Here is a 19189-nt window from a genome sequence, read left to right on the forward strand (position 1 = left end):
TTGTTCTGGAAGGCCAAATTAGGTGGATTCATGCCTCCTGCAGTTGTTCGGTGATAATCACTTTGCCAGTGAACGCTGAATGCTTCCGTTGGTTTGGAAGCAAATATAACCGTACTTTGCCAGTGAACGCTGAATGCTTCCGTTGGTTTGGAAGCAAATATAACCGTGGTTGCAAGAGACCATGATTTTTTTTTTAATGGTTGGATATCAAATTTTGTTAAAGATTCTCTCCATCTGCCTGTTACCCAGAAGCAAAAGAAAATAACTAAAGCTGAAAAAACATGTAGAAGTATCATTATGCTGATTTGGATTTCATATTTTGGAAAGAAGATTTCGCTTCAAAATTAACCTGAATCGTATATTGACTTTTCAGGAAATGGTCCATTCTGATTGTGGCCGAGGCCTTGTACCGTGGTGGAAGTATTGAGGAAGTGATGACTGATAATGACCTTTTTACATCTGATAGAAAAGTTGAACAGAGATCATAGTTTTCAACACGTGAGTGCGTTTCAACATATGAGAACTTTATAAGGTATGCTGAACTGTATTGAATGTTGCTTTATTTTGCTGCCAAGTTTATCCATGGTGACTGTTTTTATATACAACACTGGAGTTGCTCGTAGTATGCGTAATATTTGACTAGACCATGTCGAGCATTGCAAAAATTTGCTTTTCGCTTAATTTTACCCATGGCTGAATCTCTGCTTCCACTTATTCTGCTATGTTTTTCAGAGCATGCAATGGATTTTTCATATTTAACATTATCTTGCCATTTACCCCGGTCATTTGGACTTTGATAAACCACTGACAACACGTTTTTAACAAGCAAAGTGGCCTACATTGTTGAACCATTCGAGGAATGATCCAAGCATGCCTGCCCATGCATTTTGTATAGTGCACTCTAAAATGGTCCACTTTCAGGTTTGGTTAACCAAAAATACTAGGACCCAAAGATAAGAGTTGCATGTAGCTATTTCCAGTTACATAAGATGCAAGATTGCACCAATAAAGAATTAAGAACCTGGTAACCTATGGGAGTGCCTACACTATGAAGAACTATGTTTTGAGTTTGGGAAAAAAGACACCCACTTAATATGTAGGATTTTGCTTGAATAGAGGACAGGAACAACTCTAATATTGACCAGATATCTTACACTCCACTAAGGCAATGAGAAGAAGAAACACCGGATCAAACCAAGAAAAAAGATTCTGGTAAAATGTATAATGAGTGAAAAGATAAGAATGCTACCATGCAGGCAACGCAATAATAGCCTTCAGATTTCCCTCCCTTATTTGTCAGGCTTATTGTATTACCCAGCATAACCAGACCCCTGAGCATAATAATAATTCTTACCCTCCATCCCATCTAAATCATCATCTCCGTTCTTTGATTATTGAAATTGAAACACCATTCTGTCTAAACCCTTATCTTCCATCTGCGTGGTAATCATGCCTTCTGGAAAAAGTTAAAAATGGCGGTGCCTTATGGATATGGCAGATTCTGCATGTAACTTGAACTACCAGGTTCCTCCTCCCTTTCAGAGTTTTGACCAGTTGTGTAATAATGGGATGCCCAAGGTTCTTGATGGGTTGCTTGGCTATATATCTGACTTTGATTAAAATCCGGTCTAACTGCTTGGCCTGATCCTTCCCAATCATTTGGATCTGAGTTGTAACCATAGTTTGAAGCCACCTCTTGAGGATTCTGATAGGGTAATGTGTTTGTACCTTTGTAGGTATTTTCATTTAGGTATGACACAGTGGACAGGCTAGCTTCAGTAGCTGTGAAACCAGGCCCTGGATTATGTCCTTCAGAACCATGCATGAAGCCATTGTTTACTGGATCTACATACGATACAGAGAAATTATTGCTGGGCTTTTTTGGTTCAAAGATGTTCACACATTCACTAGTTGATGGAACAACTACTATGAAAGAAGGATCAAAGAGGCCATCAAAATAGAAACTAATACAAGTTGTCTTTAGCAAGATGATGGATTAAAGATTAGTTGTAGACTTGTAGTTGGCTTTCATCTCTTAGGAATAATGAAGTGCAAAGCAACAACTGAAGTTTTTCCCTGTGCTCAGTAGTCTAGGTTGTAGGTTGGGTTCTCACACTTGCATCTTAGAATATTTTATATCATGACAAGCATAATCAGCTTACCCCTTTTACTGTGGCTTAATAATGATAACAAAAGTCTATTATAATTCATGTTCAGCCGGTTATACAATTAGTTCATTAACAAATTAAGGAAGCATGTAAATATATATACCGAGGAAAGATGAAATATCTTGACACTAAAGTCCTGATGATGAACATTAGTTTGTGGGCTTAAAACATCAAAAGAACTATGAACCAAATCACATATACTCCAACAACCAATGGAGGTATTGCTTCATTCATCAATGGATGAAATGCCTTCATTACTCAAACTGCAACTTTCAACGATCTAAAGTTATATTACTTATTGTCCTAATAAAATTCAAGTTTATCATTTATAGCTTACGTGTGTGTAAGTTACATAATTAAAATCAAGGATGCTCCCTCATAAAATGGAAAGAAATAGCCAAACCAAAATAAGGCAAGGCTGTAGTTTCCAAAATAAGGCAAGGCTGTAGTTTGAGAGTTTAAAAAAATACACACTATTATGGCAAGGCTGTAGTTTCCAAGAGCATATCGAAAGTAATACAGGGGCAAGTTTGTGGCATCAAGTCATAGGGCAAAAATATGTGGACCTATGATCTTTGGAGGAATGGATTAGACTTCCAAATAAAATTGTTACAAATGTCTCAATGGTTAAAAGGCTCTTGTTCAATCTTTTCCTCTGCTGGGCAATTGGCAATGTGGAGAATAGGAAATGGATTGAATGTGAAAATAGGTGAAGACACCTAGCTCCACAAGATTAATGAAGAAACTATCAAGACCCTGGCAATGGCATACTCACTCAAGCTGATGTTATGTCCAAAATTGATCACCATATAGAAACAGCACTGGAAATTTGCAAGGTCAACAGGCTTGGAAGGAGGTTCAAAGGACAATCGAGATGGCTATGTTAACATATTACAACTAAGTACAATGTGGAGAATAGGAAATGGAGAGAAAGTGAGAATAGGTGAAGATCCCTAGGTGAGGTTTAAAAGGCTCCAGGAGATTAATGAAGAAACTATTGAGACCCTGCATAACAATGGCACACACTCAAGCTGATATTGTGGATCCAAATTTGACCACCATGCAGAAACAGCACTAGATATCAGCAAGGTTCTTGATGGGTTGCTTGGCTGTATACCTGACTTTGATTAAAATCCAGTCTAACTACTTGGCCTGATCTTTCATTAACAAATTAGTTCATTAACAAATTAAGGAAGCATGTAAATATATATACCGAGGAAAGATGAAATCTCTTGACACTAAAGTCCTGATGATGAACCTTAGTTTGTGGGCTTAAAAGATCAAAAGAACTATGAACCAAATCACATATACTCCAACAACCAATGGAGGAATTCCTTCATTCATCAATGGATGAAATGCCTTCATTACTCAAACTGCAACTTTCAATGATCTAAAGTTATATTACTTATTGTCCTAATAAAATTCAAGTTTATCATTTATAGCTTATGTGTGTGTAAGTTACATAATTAAAATCAAGGATGCTCCCTCATAAAATGGAAAGAAATAGCCAAACCAAAATAAGGCAAGGCTGTAGTTTCCAAAATAAGGCAAGGCTGTAGTTTGAGAGTTTAAAAAAATACACACTATTATGGCAAGGCTGTAGTTTCCAAGAGCATATGGAAAGTAATACAGGGGCAAGTTTGTGGCATCAAGTCATAGGGCAAAAATATGTGGACCTATGATCTTTGGAGGAATGGATTAGACTTCCAAATAAAATTATTACAAATGTCTCAATGGTTAAAAGGCTCTTGTTCAATCTTTTCCTCTGCTGGGCAATTGGCAATGTGGAGAATAGGAAATGGATTGAATGTGAAAATAGGTGAAGACACCTAGCTCAAGAGACTATCAAGACCCTGGCAATGGCATACTCACTCAAGCTGATGTTATGTCCAAAATTGATCACCATACAGAAACAGCACTGGAAATTTGCAAGGTCAACAGGCTTGGAAGGAGGTTCAAAGGACAATCGAGATGGCTATTCTCCGTAAGGATCGACATTCAAATACACTACCTGCACTTCTTTACTGGCCCAGGTTCTGGCATGGCTTTGAGGAATATGCACATTTTCTTCCCTTATAGAGCCACTCTAGAAGAGGAAGATCTCCATAAGATGTGGAATTACCCTGCAACAAGAGATATAGAACAAAGCAGTGGGAAGTGCATATGGCCACCAGAAGCCAATTAGTCTAACCTTTGTGTCTCAACAGAAGCTAAGCCATAGGCCATGTATGGGTTCTTTAGCACCTTTTTCCAAATGATATAGGATTCTCTCTGGTAACCTTGTTATAGTTTCAAGCGATTGTTCTCAAGTTTGACCGTTGTTTCACCTCTTAAGTATTTATAACCATTCTTCATTGAGCATGAATTTGGATGTAATATCCCCTTTTAAGTATTTCTAACCATTCTTCTTTCAGCATGGATTTGAATGGAAGGAAGCCATGATTTTCATTGGAAAAACCATTACTTCTTTCAGCATGAATTTCAATGTGATTTTCCTTTTTAAGTATTTCTAACCATTCTTTCTTTCAACATGAATTTGAATGCGATCTCCCCTTTTGAGTATTTTTAAGCATGAATTTGAATAGATGGAAAGACGTGATTTTCATTGAATAAGTTATGACCATTCTTCTTTCAGCATGAATTTGAATGTGATTACTACATTTAAGTATTTCTAACTAATCTTCTTTCAGCATGAATTTGATTGAATGGGAAGCCATGATTTTCTTTGGAATTAATGCCGCCATCAGGTAAGCTAGCTATTTTAGTTCCACATACCCTCTTTATTTCAACAATATTATTTTACAATTATTTTTTCTGTTTTTGTCTGAAACATGTTGAAATATGGCATGTCAGACCTTATGTAGATGGGACAACAGAACGTTCTAAGCTACAAAGAAATGATGGCCTTTCCCATGTCTTGGAAGCACATTGCTAACAAATTATTATTTTTATCTGTAGTTTTGATGTTGTATCCTGCTTTTCTCTCTTTCAAACTTCAATTTTAAGTTTACTCTATTCAACACATCTTCTGCAGCGTGAGAGTTTCCAATGAACTAGGTGCTGGCCATCCAAGAGCTACAAAATTCTGTGTTATGGTTGTGGTTGCACAATCACTATTGATTGGCATTATTTGCATGGTTATAGTTCTTCTCGTGAAGAACAAATTTTCCGTACTATTTACTGACAGCGAGGTGATCATGAGAGCAGTGTCTAAATTAGTAATCTTTCTTGCAGTAACAATGCTTCTAAATAGTGTACAGCCAGTTCTATCAGGTAATATTTTGTATGTGATTTGCATTCAATCCTCTTATATTTGATTTTGATTTGAGTGGGCAAAGCTCATATCTCCAACATAATTCTGTGCTTATTACCACCTACATGCTTGGGAGGTTTTCACCTTTGCTTATAAATTTTCAATCATCACATTTTTTCAATCATAATGGTCCCTCTGATCCAGAGCACTCTCCTCATAACGCTCAAAGAAAGTAGATTAGTGATTTGAAGTCAAACCAAACAATTAGCAGTCAACCCTAATGGTTTCAAGGTGTAATGTTTTCAAGATACTCATGTTTTTCTCTTGGAAATGTTATCAGGTGTGGCTGTTGGTGGAGGGTGGCAAGGTTTGATAGCCTACATAAACTTAGGATGCTATTATGTTTTTGGTGTACCTCTTGGTCTACTTTTGGGCTACAAGTTTGACTTAGGAGTAAAGGTGCACTAGGCATTCCCATGTTTTGTTTTTTATGCTTTGTTCGTTATGATTCCAACACACTGATTTCAGCATTGCAACCATTATTGGAGTAGAAGGCAAGACTAGTAGGCCTTCTCTGGTCTCTCTATTCCAAGCTTTAAAAATTGATCTTGTTGTAAGCATTGCCTTCAGTGAAAGCAAAAGTTTGTTCAGCCATCTAACTTTTTGTGTATATTTGATGTTGAAATGAGTGAGCAGGGTATTTGGAGTGGGATGATTGGTGGAACTGCACTGCAAACCTTGATTTTGTTATTGATTGTATATTTCACAAACTGGAACAAAGAGGTATGAACTATGAAATGATCTTATGAAAGCTGGAGATGAACTGATGGAATAGTTGTATTTATTTTGTATTTGTTTATATGTTGAACACTAAAGTTCTTGATCTCCGTGGAAATGCAGGCCTCTGCAGGCCTCTGCTGCTGAGAATCATATCAAGTTATGGGGTGGTGGTGTAGTTGAGGCCCTCAAACATAGCTCAGTTGATTTAAAATCAGAGGATAATGCTGATGTCAATATATTGATTGTTGCATAGAAGTAATAATGCTTTAGCAACAGCAAATTATTCGTCACATTAGCTTCCATTCTAACTTTCTTCCACATGAGTAGCAGGCAACAAACGGCAGTAAGAGGAATAGTGAACCATCAACTTTCACGAGAATCAATAATATTTGAGATGGTTGGAGATTGGAGTGGAAGGAAAAATATTTCCCTTTTAAAATGTCTGGGAGATGTTTATTCACAAAGTATCACTTTCAAAGTGTATGCTTATTCACAGGTATTACTATCTTTTGAATGGCTGGCCCAAATTTCACTAAAAAATTGGGAGGTTGGTCAAGTAAATGTTCATTCACAGGTACTATGAAAGCTGGAGGCATATAAAACCACCTACAGGTGCGAGCACAACATATTAAAATATCAAAAAAATTCAGGAATTCTGAGATAAATGAGGAGATAGAGTTTTTCCTAATTACCATTTTTTTTTAATGAAGTATTACGAGCTACAGGATTTTCATTGATTTTCATAGCATATATATCTTAACGGAAATTTTTCTTGATTGTATGTACGTATCATATTAATTTCAAATAAGAATACTTTCTAAATTCATAGGCTTTTGTTTTCAGAGCGATGTCAGTTTTAAATGCTGTTGTTCGATATAAGTAACAATTGAGAATGTTTCATTCTCCTCTTCATTTTTTTTCATTTTATTTTAATTTTACTAACATATTTACGTTTAAAATATATTATTATACCTGATAAATCATAATCATAAAAGATATGATAAAACATAATCATAAAAACCGTACCAGTTTTGATTCAAACTTTTAAATTCACTAAAAATTTATAGGTTACTTATTAATTATTAATTACTTAAATTATTTATTAATTTAAATTTATTTTAACTTTAAATCTATTAAATGCTATGGGATTCATTTTTTTTGGTGCAAAACATTTTTTTAATGCAAAATTAGGAAATGTTTGCACCTCGAGTGATTTGATGTCTCTCATTGCTTTATAGATCCAGAATTAAGATGGATCTAGAGTGGTTTCAGTGATGCAGGATCACACAAAATTTGTTAAACATTTAATTATTCTGATCATTTTAAATATGCTAAATATGTGTATTATAGATCTGAGCATTTTAGTTTTAAATTTGCTCAGTTACCTCAGTTTGTCGAGCTGATGGAGACTATTATAACTTGAATGATGAAATAAAATTTTCGAATGCAAAGTGACAATGTAACAACGTTGAATGATAGAAAATGTGAATAATAAGGATGTAGTTAGTTATAAATAGTTTTCATTGTGATAAACCTCAAACTATTTTGTTCTTGTGTTCTTATTGCCATATATGATAGGTTTTCCATCTTTTCATATCGATCATATAAAAATGGTGTTTGAAATCATAGGCCAATCAAACCTTTAACTTGAGCTATTATAGTAAACACCATACCTTGTCTTTGTTGTTCTCCAATATTAATAGTAGTCTTCTCCAAAGTCAATCATTGTGACTTATGGAGTTTCAAACACCAAGTCAATGTTAGTTGTTTTCTATTGCCTAGTTTGAATGCAAAGTAACTAACAATGTTGAATGATAAAGAATGGGAATAATAAAAATGTAGTAAATTACAATAGTTTATAGTTTCAAGAAGAAAACATTTAAGGTAAGTGAACATTTTATTTAAGATGAAAATTGAAGTATTTTATTTATGGATTGAAAATGTAACACATGTCGTCAATAATTTTTTTGTGCTTACACTAAATTCAATGCACACTATTAATTTTATTACTTTGAAATTAATGCACATCATACATCTAGTTTGTAATGTTCCCAAGAAATTAATTGCCTAAGAGACGAAGTACCCTATCAATCCATGTAGGCTATAGTCCTTGGTAAAGGTGAAAACCAAAAAATACCTAATGTTTTGTAGGTTTTTAACCCTGCACAAAAATTACCTGCAAACAAATTCTTAAAACAAAAAATATACAATGGCGAGAACATAAAAATATATACACAAAGATTTTCTGCTCGATCCCAAAACCAGGACTATCAGATTGATTTTTCATTATATTCCTTTTAATGTCACAATACATATATACATGCCGAAGCATTCATAAACCCCAATCCATTAACCTTAGATTAGAACATAATTGTAGTTTCCTTGACCAGATATACAAAATACCATGGGAAGAAAATCATCATGCTCAAAATCATGTGTAGAATATATGCACAAAACCATGTGTAAAATCCATGCACAAAACTATGGCTAGGTCTGCCCACCATCTTTGGGTTCGCCCACCATCCTTGGGTCCCCCAACTATTATTGGGTTTGCATAAAAAAATCTCGGGGCGCTACCCCGGAACCCGAGGCAAGGGGGTTACTGCCCCCCTACAAACCCCCTTGGAACCCTCCCACTGCGCCCAGATCTATAACAACCATTTGAAATTGAGACATACTCCTCTAACCATGCTATTGGTGCAATTCTTACCCAGCAGGGGAATATCACAATGAGGTACTTTCAGATACAGTCTGAAAGTATCCCACGTATGACAAAGAGATGTATTCTATTGTTCAGGTCTGCCGACAATGGAAGCATTACATTATGGAGAACAAAATAGTCATCCTCACACACCACCGATCCCTGCAATTCATACAGACACACGGGAAGTTAGAGAACGATTGCCATTAAAAATGGTCCACATATCTACAACAGTTCCATTTGAACATCAAGTATAAGAAGGGAAACACTAATAATGTTGCAGACTGTCTCAGCTGACCACCGATTATGGCGCTGACCATTGTGCTCGACTCTTGTGGACACGAGACTTCGGGGTGGCCGCATCTTTACAAGAGTGACCCAAAATTCGGCAACACATACCAAATGCTCTTGGAAGGCAAACAAGTTCGAGATTTTCACCTCCAGGGCACATGTTATGCCACCTTGCACACCTTTTATGTTCCTACAAGTGAGCATTCCAAGATGATTTTGGAGGTGCACTACATTTGGGTCATTGGACATTTCAGAGTAGAGAAAATAGTGGCAGTGTTGCAGAAGTATTTTTATTGGCCGAAACTTTGACGGGATGTTGGGAAGTACACAATATCAAGCACTGCCTACACCATTGTCAAACCAACAATCAAAAAGCAAGGCCTATATACACCCCTGCCTAATCCTAGTAGGCCTTAGGAATCCATCTCCATGGATTACATGTCCGGCCTTCCTTCTACTAAGCATGACAATGACTACATGTCCGTGGTCATCAACAAATTTTCTAAGATGGTCATTGTAGCGACCTACAAGAAGAGTATCATAGCACAAGCCATTGTTAAGCTCTTCTTTGAAAGAGTGTGGGTACATTTTGGGATCCCAACGTCCATTATCTTAGATCAAGACAATAGGTTTATGAGTACGTTCTGGTCAAGCCTCTGGTCGATGTTGGATACCACGCTCACTAAGTCCACAACCTTCCACCCCAAACTGATGGCCAAACATAGGTCATCAATAGGATGATTGTGAATATTTTGAGCTTGTACAACTCGAAGCATCCATGCACATGGGATGAAAATCTCCCCTATGTCTTGCATAGCTACAATAGAGCTCTCCATAGCTCAACTTGCCATAGCCCCTTTAAGGTGGGGTTGAGATTCCAGCCACTATGTCTCAGTGATGTGACCATACCATTTGCAGTTACTCAAGCAGATTTAGCTCATGTCCAGTTCATGTTGAAAAGTGTTCAACAAGAAATGCTAAATTTAGAAAGTGCTAAAAATAGAACTCCTAAAAATAACACTTCTAAAAATAGCAATTTGGCGATTGAGCATTTTGGCCACCTTGGGTGAAAGGTGAAACTGCTAAAAACAGAATCTTCTAAAAATAGCATTTCTGGGTCCCTTCCTATTTTTAGCAGCCCCTGGTCTAACTATAGGAAGTAAAAACAAATTTAGTCTTAACAGCAGATTAAAATATTAATTAATTAATCTCCATGAGTTAATTAGTTATGGAAAATTAAACTTGAAGTCTTTGTGAGATCATGCAATTATTTTCTCCCTTGATTTAGGAATTTATCCCTTGATTAAAGGAGATAAGGTTCAGTTCTATATTGAGAGGATCAGTTGACTTAGTTTAACTTAGTCAAGTCCAGTTAGATTATTTGAACAAGTTGTTAAAATAATGAAATATAGTATGTTAATGCTTGCATGCATGTGACAACTAATATTTCAGATAATTGAGCATTCCCTCATGGATAACTGATGCATGTTAGTTCAGACAGAGACCCAGTTGAGATCAGATGAGGGATAGTATACTATCAGATGCTTGGATATTTCTAGTAAGTATTCCTTGCATGGAGAAGGATCTATTTCCAAGAGAAATATGTATTATAGGAGACTGGAGGATTTGTGGCCTATATATTGAGGCCTAGGTAGTCTATGATATTCATCATCATAGTACAGAGAGAGTAGTATAGCTTTTGAGCTGATTCTTTTTGTAAGTTGTTGAAGATTTCCACTTGATTGATAATACAGAGTTGGGGTTTTATGCTGGTGCTTTCCCCTGTGACATATTCTGTGTTATGTGTGATTGATTCTGTCTTATGAGTTATATGTGTTCATGCTTGATGTTGCTCATGTTATAATTGAGTAAAATATTCGCCATGCCTGGTGAGAGATTCGCCAGAAAATTATATATACATGTTATATTATTGATAAAATCGCCTTCCATTTTTCCTATACACCATGGAGATTCGCCCAATTATTATATTTATAAATTTGGGGGGGGTTCTTAAAATTTTCCCTGATGGGCATAATATCCTGGTCCTCTGTAGTTGTAGCAAATTAGTTGCCCCTAACCTCTACCAGGTCCTCCTCTGCCTTGGCCTCGTCCGCGCCCCTGAAATCCTATCCATGCCATCCCTACGCTTTAGTTAGGGGGTCGCGTTTCTGCTTGAACCCTATCGGCGAGAGTTCTATCCATCATTAGTTCATAGCTTCTGCAATTATGCTCATCATGCCCTACCGAGCTACAGAAGTTTTAGAACAGTTGTTGTGGTGTTTGTACAAACTTCTGCAGTAAATGACAGCTATCTATGGCATGTTTTCCTGCTACTTGACATATAGCGCACCACAATGCAGGCCCCGCGCATGGTCCTACCTGAGCTTCTAGTCTCAACGACATTGGTCCTCCTCCTTCAATATAGTTCGCAAATACCGAGCAATGGTCTTTGTCATGCCCCCGAACCTTGCATTTCAAGCAGCATACCTCTTCACGCACCTCTGGTCGAACTGTTCTGTCCTGCTTCAAGCTTTGCATCTCAAGGCAAGGATTTTTCAACTACGCATGGATCTATTGAACCCCTAGATTTGAATCTTGCATTAGCGTTTCATGCAGTCTCATTGCAATCTCCAAGGCTTCTTCCTGAGTCATTACCTTCTGTTGTGACAGCGCAACCCTTAGGTGTGGCAGGAGTGAAGCCACAAACCATTTGCAATGTTGTCTGTCTGTTAAGTTCATGTTAGCTTCGGAGATTTTACATTTCAAACTCTGGTCTAATATCCAAGGTGTCTCGCCTAGTTGCATCACAATCTCCTTGAACCCCACAATAGACTGCTTCAGATTTAGGCCTACTAAATTCTTTTTTCAACAGAGTCTAGATGTCTGCCACTCCAGCATTCGGGTTATCATTAGAGTACTTGATGTACCAAGTTAGCGCGCGATCTTGCAAAGCACTAACTAGTGTTTCCTTCTTCATATGATCATCTGTAATTCCTTGAGCTTCCCATATGTCTTTCACAACGAAAAAGAATTAGTCCGAGTCCTCATTTCCTAAGCCTTTAAATAGAGGAAGCTTCACTGAATTTTCCATATTGAACTGCGATGGTGGTGAAGTTGGAGGTGGTGTGGGTGGAGGTGGCAGTGACAGGAATCCTTGTCTTATTAACTGAATAGCACTTCACAAAGAACCTTGTGCTACTCCCTCTTCGTCACCTCGTGGAGGTGAAATTAATGGAATATATTGAAGACCCTTTCTCCCTTTGTTCCTGTAAATTTTTCTGCTTCACGTGCCCCAAACATCAAGGTTGCTACATAACCCGCTTTTCATACAATAACATTTTAATCCAGGTATTCAAAGATTTCAAGTACTTACCTCGCGGTCCTTTGAAAAAACGTCGTTCCGCCTCGCTATAGCTGACTGAGGTATTGATCACAAATTCAATCACAAATCCTCCTATGACGCGATCGAGCCAATGATCGACAACATGGGCAATCTTATCCTCAGAGGCTTCCAATCTATGTACTAACTCCAGGGTCCAAACCATAGGACTGTCAAGTCTCCACCTTCCTCGGCTATCTACTAGCTTCTCGATCCACTCATATAGCTCAACCGGGAAGGAATAGAAAAATATCTCGTGTATTTCTATATATAGGTAGCTATCCAACCATTGTTCCTTTGTTAGTCATAGACTTCTGTTCTCCTGCGTCACGAATTCATGGATCTTCCTATCCAACCAGTCTCCGATTTATTTCTTAGTTGGATTCCAGTGATACGACATCACACATCTCTTATGCAGATTCTGGTCTTGGCAACGGAACCATTTGTTGGCTTGTTGGGGCCTGACCTAGGTTCAGTGTTAGTTAGCCAAACAAATCCCTACACTACTGGCCCTTTCGGCATCAGCCTGTGGAGCACAGATCGAAGTCTCACCCGAAGTAGTATGGGGGGATGCTGGAACCAAGTTTCCGCACCCTGAGATGGTCGTGATGTCGGTTTATTCCTTCTATTCCTACCTTCGCATAGGTCACTTAGTTCTAGGGCTTGCTAGACTAGCCCTCTATTCCACCCTTCAGTACCTCTGTGAAAAGGTATGATTGACCTTCGCGCAGCCCTAACCTGCGGCTCAGGTACTTTCACGCTGCTAGGGCAGTGTACCGTGCAGATTCCAAAACTAGTTTAAGTGTCTTACTTATCTTATTAGATAATCACAGTTAGCACCGCGTAAACAAATGTTCTTACTTGCGTTCACTTAACCAACATAATTACATACATTCATGCATCATATAAGCATTATAAATTAAATTCATACATAACATGTCAAGATGCATTAACAGGAAACAAAGACACAGAATTCGTAGAATGCTTCTCTTTATTGATAGCTTTAGATGATTATAGACTCTATCTGTCATGCGCACACAGCTACAAGGGTCCACGCACTTAGCTGCAGATTTCCACCCTAGGCCTCTATGCACTTAGCTGCAGAACCTCTACCTATGCTACAACCCGAAACTTAGACTTCTTACTTCAAAGCTATGACTAGCTTCTTGACTATTGAACTACTTAGAGCTTACTTAGCTACTTTTATACAATCCCATGGTCTACGAACCATGGGTAGATCTTTTATAGCTGACTTTAATTTACAAAAATAAGGCCGGACAACCCTTTATGACTCATGACACCTTCACGCTCCGTAACCACAAAATGCGGAGTCTTTACAAGTTTCTTACAAAATTAGACCCAAAATATGGGCTTTTAGCCCCAAAAATGTCCTTGGGGGATCCTGTTCCCAACACTCATCCCTATAGGCATGCATTCTAATGCCTAAATAGCGTCCAGGAAGCTAAAGTCACTCTCATGCTAACTTGAATGGAGAGACCTAAAGTTTGACTATAGTTGACAATCATCTGAAGCTTTTTGAAACTATTTGAACTCTATATCAAGATGTTTCTAACATATCCTGCCACTGTAATCTTATTTCTAAAGTCGTTGGGTTACATTGTTGATCACATAATGAAGTATTATGCATGAAATTAGTTTTTCACCTGAAAGATGTTAATACCACATATGTGTTGCAGATAACAACAAGATCCACAAGAAGGAAAATCTTGAATGTTTTCCATAACATTTACATGCAGACTGAAATTGTGTTTGCAAGTGATCAGGACATACATATAGATATGTCACTATGTTTTTTCTACATGAGATAGGTATGAATTGGCTTTCTGATATATATGAACATTGTTTTTTCATGATTGTTACAGGGAAAAGTGTCTATTTAGAACTGCTCTATCCCACTAAGGTGTGACAGCTGCCTTAGAAACAAACAGAGAAAAACTACTTTTTTATTTCCTTTATGAATTATAGACAGAGAGGAATAGAAAGAACCAACCTGTGTCTTGTACTAATCCTTTGATCCAATTCCTCTCTTCTTTGATAGTCTCCAGCTACCTGCTCCCTTGCTTGCCCAGCTTCACAAAGTACCTGTAAGATCACAGAAGAAGAGAACTATACAAAGACAAGGATCTATATTCATAAACAACTTAGGATCAGATTTAAGTTAACCACACAAAATGTAACAAGCATCAATGATACAAAAGCATGGAGGAAAACTCAAATAGTTTTTATTGATAAGCAAGAAAAGATCCAGGAGGAGTTACAACCAGTGGTTCCGACCCAGCATCAACCTCCCAGCAAAGAAGCCCATCTTCACCTCAAACAAAGCATAAACCACCCAACAATCTGATGTATGTCTCTAGAAACCAACAACAATTCCTTACAATATGCAAAATTCCAGCCCCTGGATCTCTGGGATGAGGGATCCATATATAGATATGTGTAAGGAGGATGAGTCAGCTTGTGATTTGATTAGTGTCTTCTCTCTGTCAGTTCTTGCTTCCACTTGGAGACTGAGGGTCTCTTACTCATCTTTGGTCGAATTCAGTGAGGCAAGTGTCACAGGAGAAGATTCTGGAAGCTTCCATTGCCTCTCCACCTCGCGGAATGACACTGCCATTTGTCATTTCTCGCCCATCGCACCCTATAGAAGGGAGTTTTGAAATGCAACGCACCCTCACAGTGTATTTAGGTGCAATGCAATGCACTTAGCCAGTGGAGCAGCTAAAATGATCCTGTTTTGACCAATTCTGAGCAGTTTCTAGTGGAGAAGTTTTGGGAGAAGCTGTAATCTGTTGACCTTGTTCCTTTAGGGGTTAGAACAACACTTTTAGGGACTTAGGAGCTCTTGGTTTATGGACATTTCATGCTTGGAGTTGTAAGGCACAAAAATGTCTATAACAGTTGCCCCCTAAAGTATGAGGCCGTTAACCTTTTGGTGTCGGGTGAAATGCTTTATTATGAGGATCCGAAGTTCTTTCAATGCTGGGAAGAGACCTGTAATAAGATACAATACAATACATTATCTTCATACTGTTTTCATGATCTAGCTGAGGCGGGCATTCCCATGCTCAGCTTTATAAATTCATTTTCATGTACATAGGACAGACAATCGTCTGAATGTAGACTGATGATTCTGATAGAGCCATCATCCTTTTGGTAGGATGATTATCTGTGCTGCAATGATGTACATTTGATGTCTTTATTTCCCCAAATATATATCGCAGCCCGGATGGATGAAACTAGACCCGGGGTCTTCAATCTAGTCCGATCTTCACTCGAAGTACAAGTCGATCCATGTGAGAAATGTTTTGAAGTCGAACATGGAAAGATATCGCTTAATTACTAGTCAATGATGTAAACTGTTAACAAGCGCGAGAGGAATCACCGATAATGATAATGATCCTCAAGGTACTGCAGTACAATTCACGTGGTGTGAATAAAGGACTTGGCGTTGAACACCACGTAAAATCTTTCGGTCGAAGGCCATTGATGTAAACCTGTTTCCAGAAGTGAGAAACTTGCCATTGAGGCATGCAAGCTTCAAAGTACTGAATGGGGTGTTCCTAGATCAACTTCTTGGATAATGATCTGATGTCGACAAGAAGTGATCCGTCACAGGAGGGCCTTAATGAATCCCACATCAATGACACGGAACAGAGCAAATGATTTTGATGGAGGTGAAAACGATCTGATGATATAATGTTCAGGGTGGCGGTCATGAAAGAATGGAGTATAATGTATGGTAGTGGGTGAGACACAGGTGACTTCTCTGGATGACTTCTCTTGAACATATCGGCGACACTGATGTGATGGATTGGTAGCATTAACCCCAAATGTGGATGGTATGGCGTGACCATGGTGATGTGACCGGTAAATGAAAACAACCCAACCCAACTCGGACATGGAGTAGAAGTGTCATGTTCAAGAGCGACTTGCTACCAACAAAGTTTCTTTGAGTTTTCTTCCAAAATTTTCCCTAGTCATTGCTGACCAGTACCTCTTTATTTTTGTCAAGCTTGAGGAGGATAACATATGCTTGTTCTATAATTTGCCCTTCGGGCAAACCCATCACTATGTTTTAACGAGCCTAGCGATAGTGAAACTCGTTCTCGTCTAAAGACAAGTTTGTCGCTATTAATCTTTTTAACGAGTTTAACGACAAAGATAACTCGGTCCTTTTCAATTTTAGAGAGTCTGAAAAGGAACGTAAAGGTAACTCCAGAATTCCTTTTTCGTCATCTAATCCCTTAAGTCCGAAAAAGTATAAAACAATACAGAAGGGATGAATTTTCGATAGTTTTAACGAGCCGAACAAAACAAACACTCGATCTTTTTGTGTAATAATCCCTCAGGTCCAAAAAGATTAAAATCTAGAGGAGGGATAGCACTTTCTGTCCCTTTAACGAGCTGGAGAGGCCAATGGCTCGACAGTATTTTCATATTTTACGAGTCAGTTGAAAAGAGCTTAAAGGAGACTCGACTTTTGAGGAACGAGTGATAAAACGGGTAGTAGCTGATTCCAGGTAAGGTTTGGAATTTTCCAATCACGGCAGTGTCACAAGGATGGCTAGTGAGATCACTCTTCGCAGCTATTCCTCAAAATGGGTAAACAATCAAATGGAGGTGAATGATCGGCCAATGAAAAGTGGAGGTGACAGTGCAAACACGACCAAGGCTTTAACGGCTGAAGTACTACATTCACGATGATTATTTACCGGGGGATAGTTCATTTTTTAATGAGCTTAAACGCGGGTGGAAACATTTGCTCATGTCTTATGTTTATTTTTTAACGAGCTTGAACTATGTGCTAAAACTACTCGATGCGGGTTTATTTTTTAACGAGCTTGAACCTTGCGGTAACACTGCTCGATTAATCCAGTCTTGTGATAAGAATGTCTCATATAAAAATGGCAACTTTTAGAGTTTTTCCCCACATCCTTTCTTTATGAAAGTTAGGAAACGACCAATCCTACGAGTTTAAAGAGTTAGAGGTCCTAAAAATTTAAAAAAATAAATATTCACTCTTCGCTTGCATTCCAAAAGGTTTGCATGCCCCCAGGTATAAAACAGAGTTTCAAGGTTACCCTTTCTTTAGTCTGTTAAAAAATTTGTTTTACCGAGAGAGGCCTACCTCTTACAGGTTACCAAAGATAGTTCTATTTACAGCGTAAACAAAACACTTCTCTGGCGATGTCTACCGAAATAAACAAAGGTGAGCGACGATGCCCGCCAACTCACATAACTTGGACAAGAGAATCTTGTTCTAGAATAACCCCCTCTTCCAATCACGGACGGGGGTACATACTAGTCATATTCTCCCGCGGAAACCTACCCTATACCCGAAGTTTTCCTGCCGAAGCAGACCAGGGTGCATGCCCCCTGGGTTTCATTCATGTCCCTCCGAATCACTCGTGCTCATCGGGAGGACGGACTGGAGATTGAGACATTACTTGCGTGAAAAGACCATTCAGGGATGGTATATGACTATTTGCTATGCGTGATCCGGGAAATGAAAGTTGGCCCATGAGCTTGACCACTCTTCCTTCGTGCGGAAAACACATCACTCTAAAGAGTGATGAGACAATGGCTCTCATGCAATAAATATAGTCTCGTCCAAGGAGTAGATTGTAATCCAGGGGTCCTTGAACTACCATTACATTCATATGAACGGTTTTCCCTCTCAATGTTATGGGCACATCGGGAAGGATCCCTGACGGTCGATTGGTTCCTTTATCAAAGCTTGTTAGATTTCTCATCTCAGGCAAAAGCGGTGGTGAACCAAGTGCTTTCCAAGCAGTTGAGGAAAGGATACTCACAGAAGCCCCCTCATCTATGATGGTACCAGCCATAACCATTCTATATATTTGAACAATAATTCAGAATGGTACACTAGCTGGTAAACGGGGTCTGCCTAGTTGATTCCAGTCGAAGGAGACAACTGGGTTGCTTGGAGGTGGGACCGAATAGATGGCCGGGTACAACTCTGACAAACTCCCTTCCTGCGGTAAAGGAACGGGTAAAATTCCCCCATGTTCGTTGGAGTCTGTGCTTATGAAAAGAATTTCGACGGTGTCATCCTTGTTCTCTTCAGTGATTGTATCATCTGAAGATGGAACCTCTGAAGGCAAGACCGGGTCAACTGCCGCCTCGACCTTTTGAATTTCGTCTGGTATGGATTCAGATGGTTCATCTTCAATGACACATGCTTCGGCCGACCACCTGAGTGGGTTGACCGGATTTTCGACTAGTGACGGACTCAGCAAGAGTTTTTTATATCTAGGTGGAAGTCGTAACGATGAAACTGGACGATCATCCAAAACTCTTTTAGCTTCATCTAAGAAGGGACAACGGTGAACGGCATGATCGCCTTCACACAGTTTACAAGGAAATCTATATTTTCCTTTTTGCCCTGGGGCTTCACTTTCACTAGTTGACGGTGTGTTTTCAACATGATCATCAGAGTTTGACGACACCGGGTTGTGCAAACGAGGAGACCAGTCCCTTAAGATCCGAGGGATGCAGGGACAATCTCTATGAAAATGGTCTCCTTTGCAAATGACACATGGCGATTTAGGCCTGGTCGGAGCAGTGTGTGGATT

The 19189-nt window shown here is 38.6% G+C and overlaps 1 protein-coding gene across 1 annotated transcript; it reads left to right on the forward strand.

Moving 5' to 3' along the window:
• Positions 1-4139: 4139 nt before the first annotated feature.
• On the forward strand, positions 4140-6250 carry LOC149163156 (protein DETOXIFICATION 35-like). Its single transcript, XM_089435368.1, has 5 exons — positions 4140-4201; positions 4859-4915; positions 5203-5441; positions 5762-5880; positions 6118-6250. The coding sequence occupies exons 1-5, from the start codon at positions 4140-4142 to the stop codon at positions 6208-6210; spliced, it is 570 nt and encodes a 189-aa protein (XP_089291494.1). The 3' UTR covers positions 6211-6250.
• Positions 6251-19189: the final 12939 nt, after the last annotated feature.

This window comes from Pinus tabuliformis, chromosome 5_2 (assembly GCF_031772625.1).
Source record: "Pinus tabuliformis cultivar Carrire ecotype Pingquan chromosome 5_2, CPIR1, whole genome shotgun sequence".
In the NCBI taxonomy this organism is placed as follows: domain Eukaryota; kingdom Viridiplantae; phylum Streptophyta; class Pinopsida; order Pinales; family Pinaceae; genus Pinus; species Pinus tabuliformis.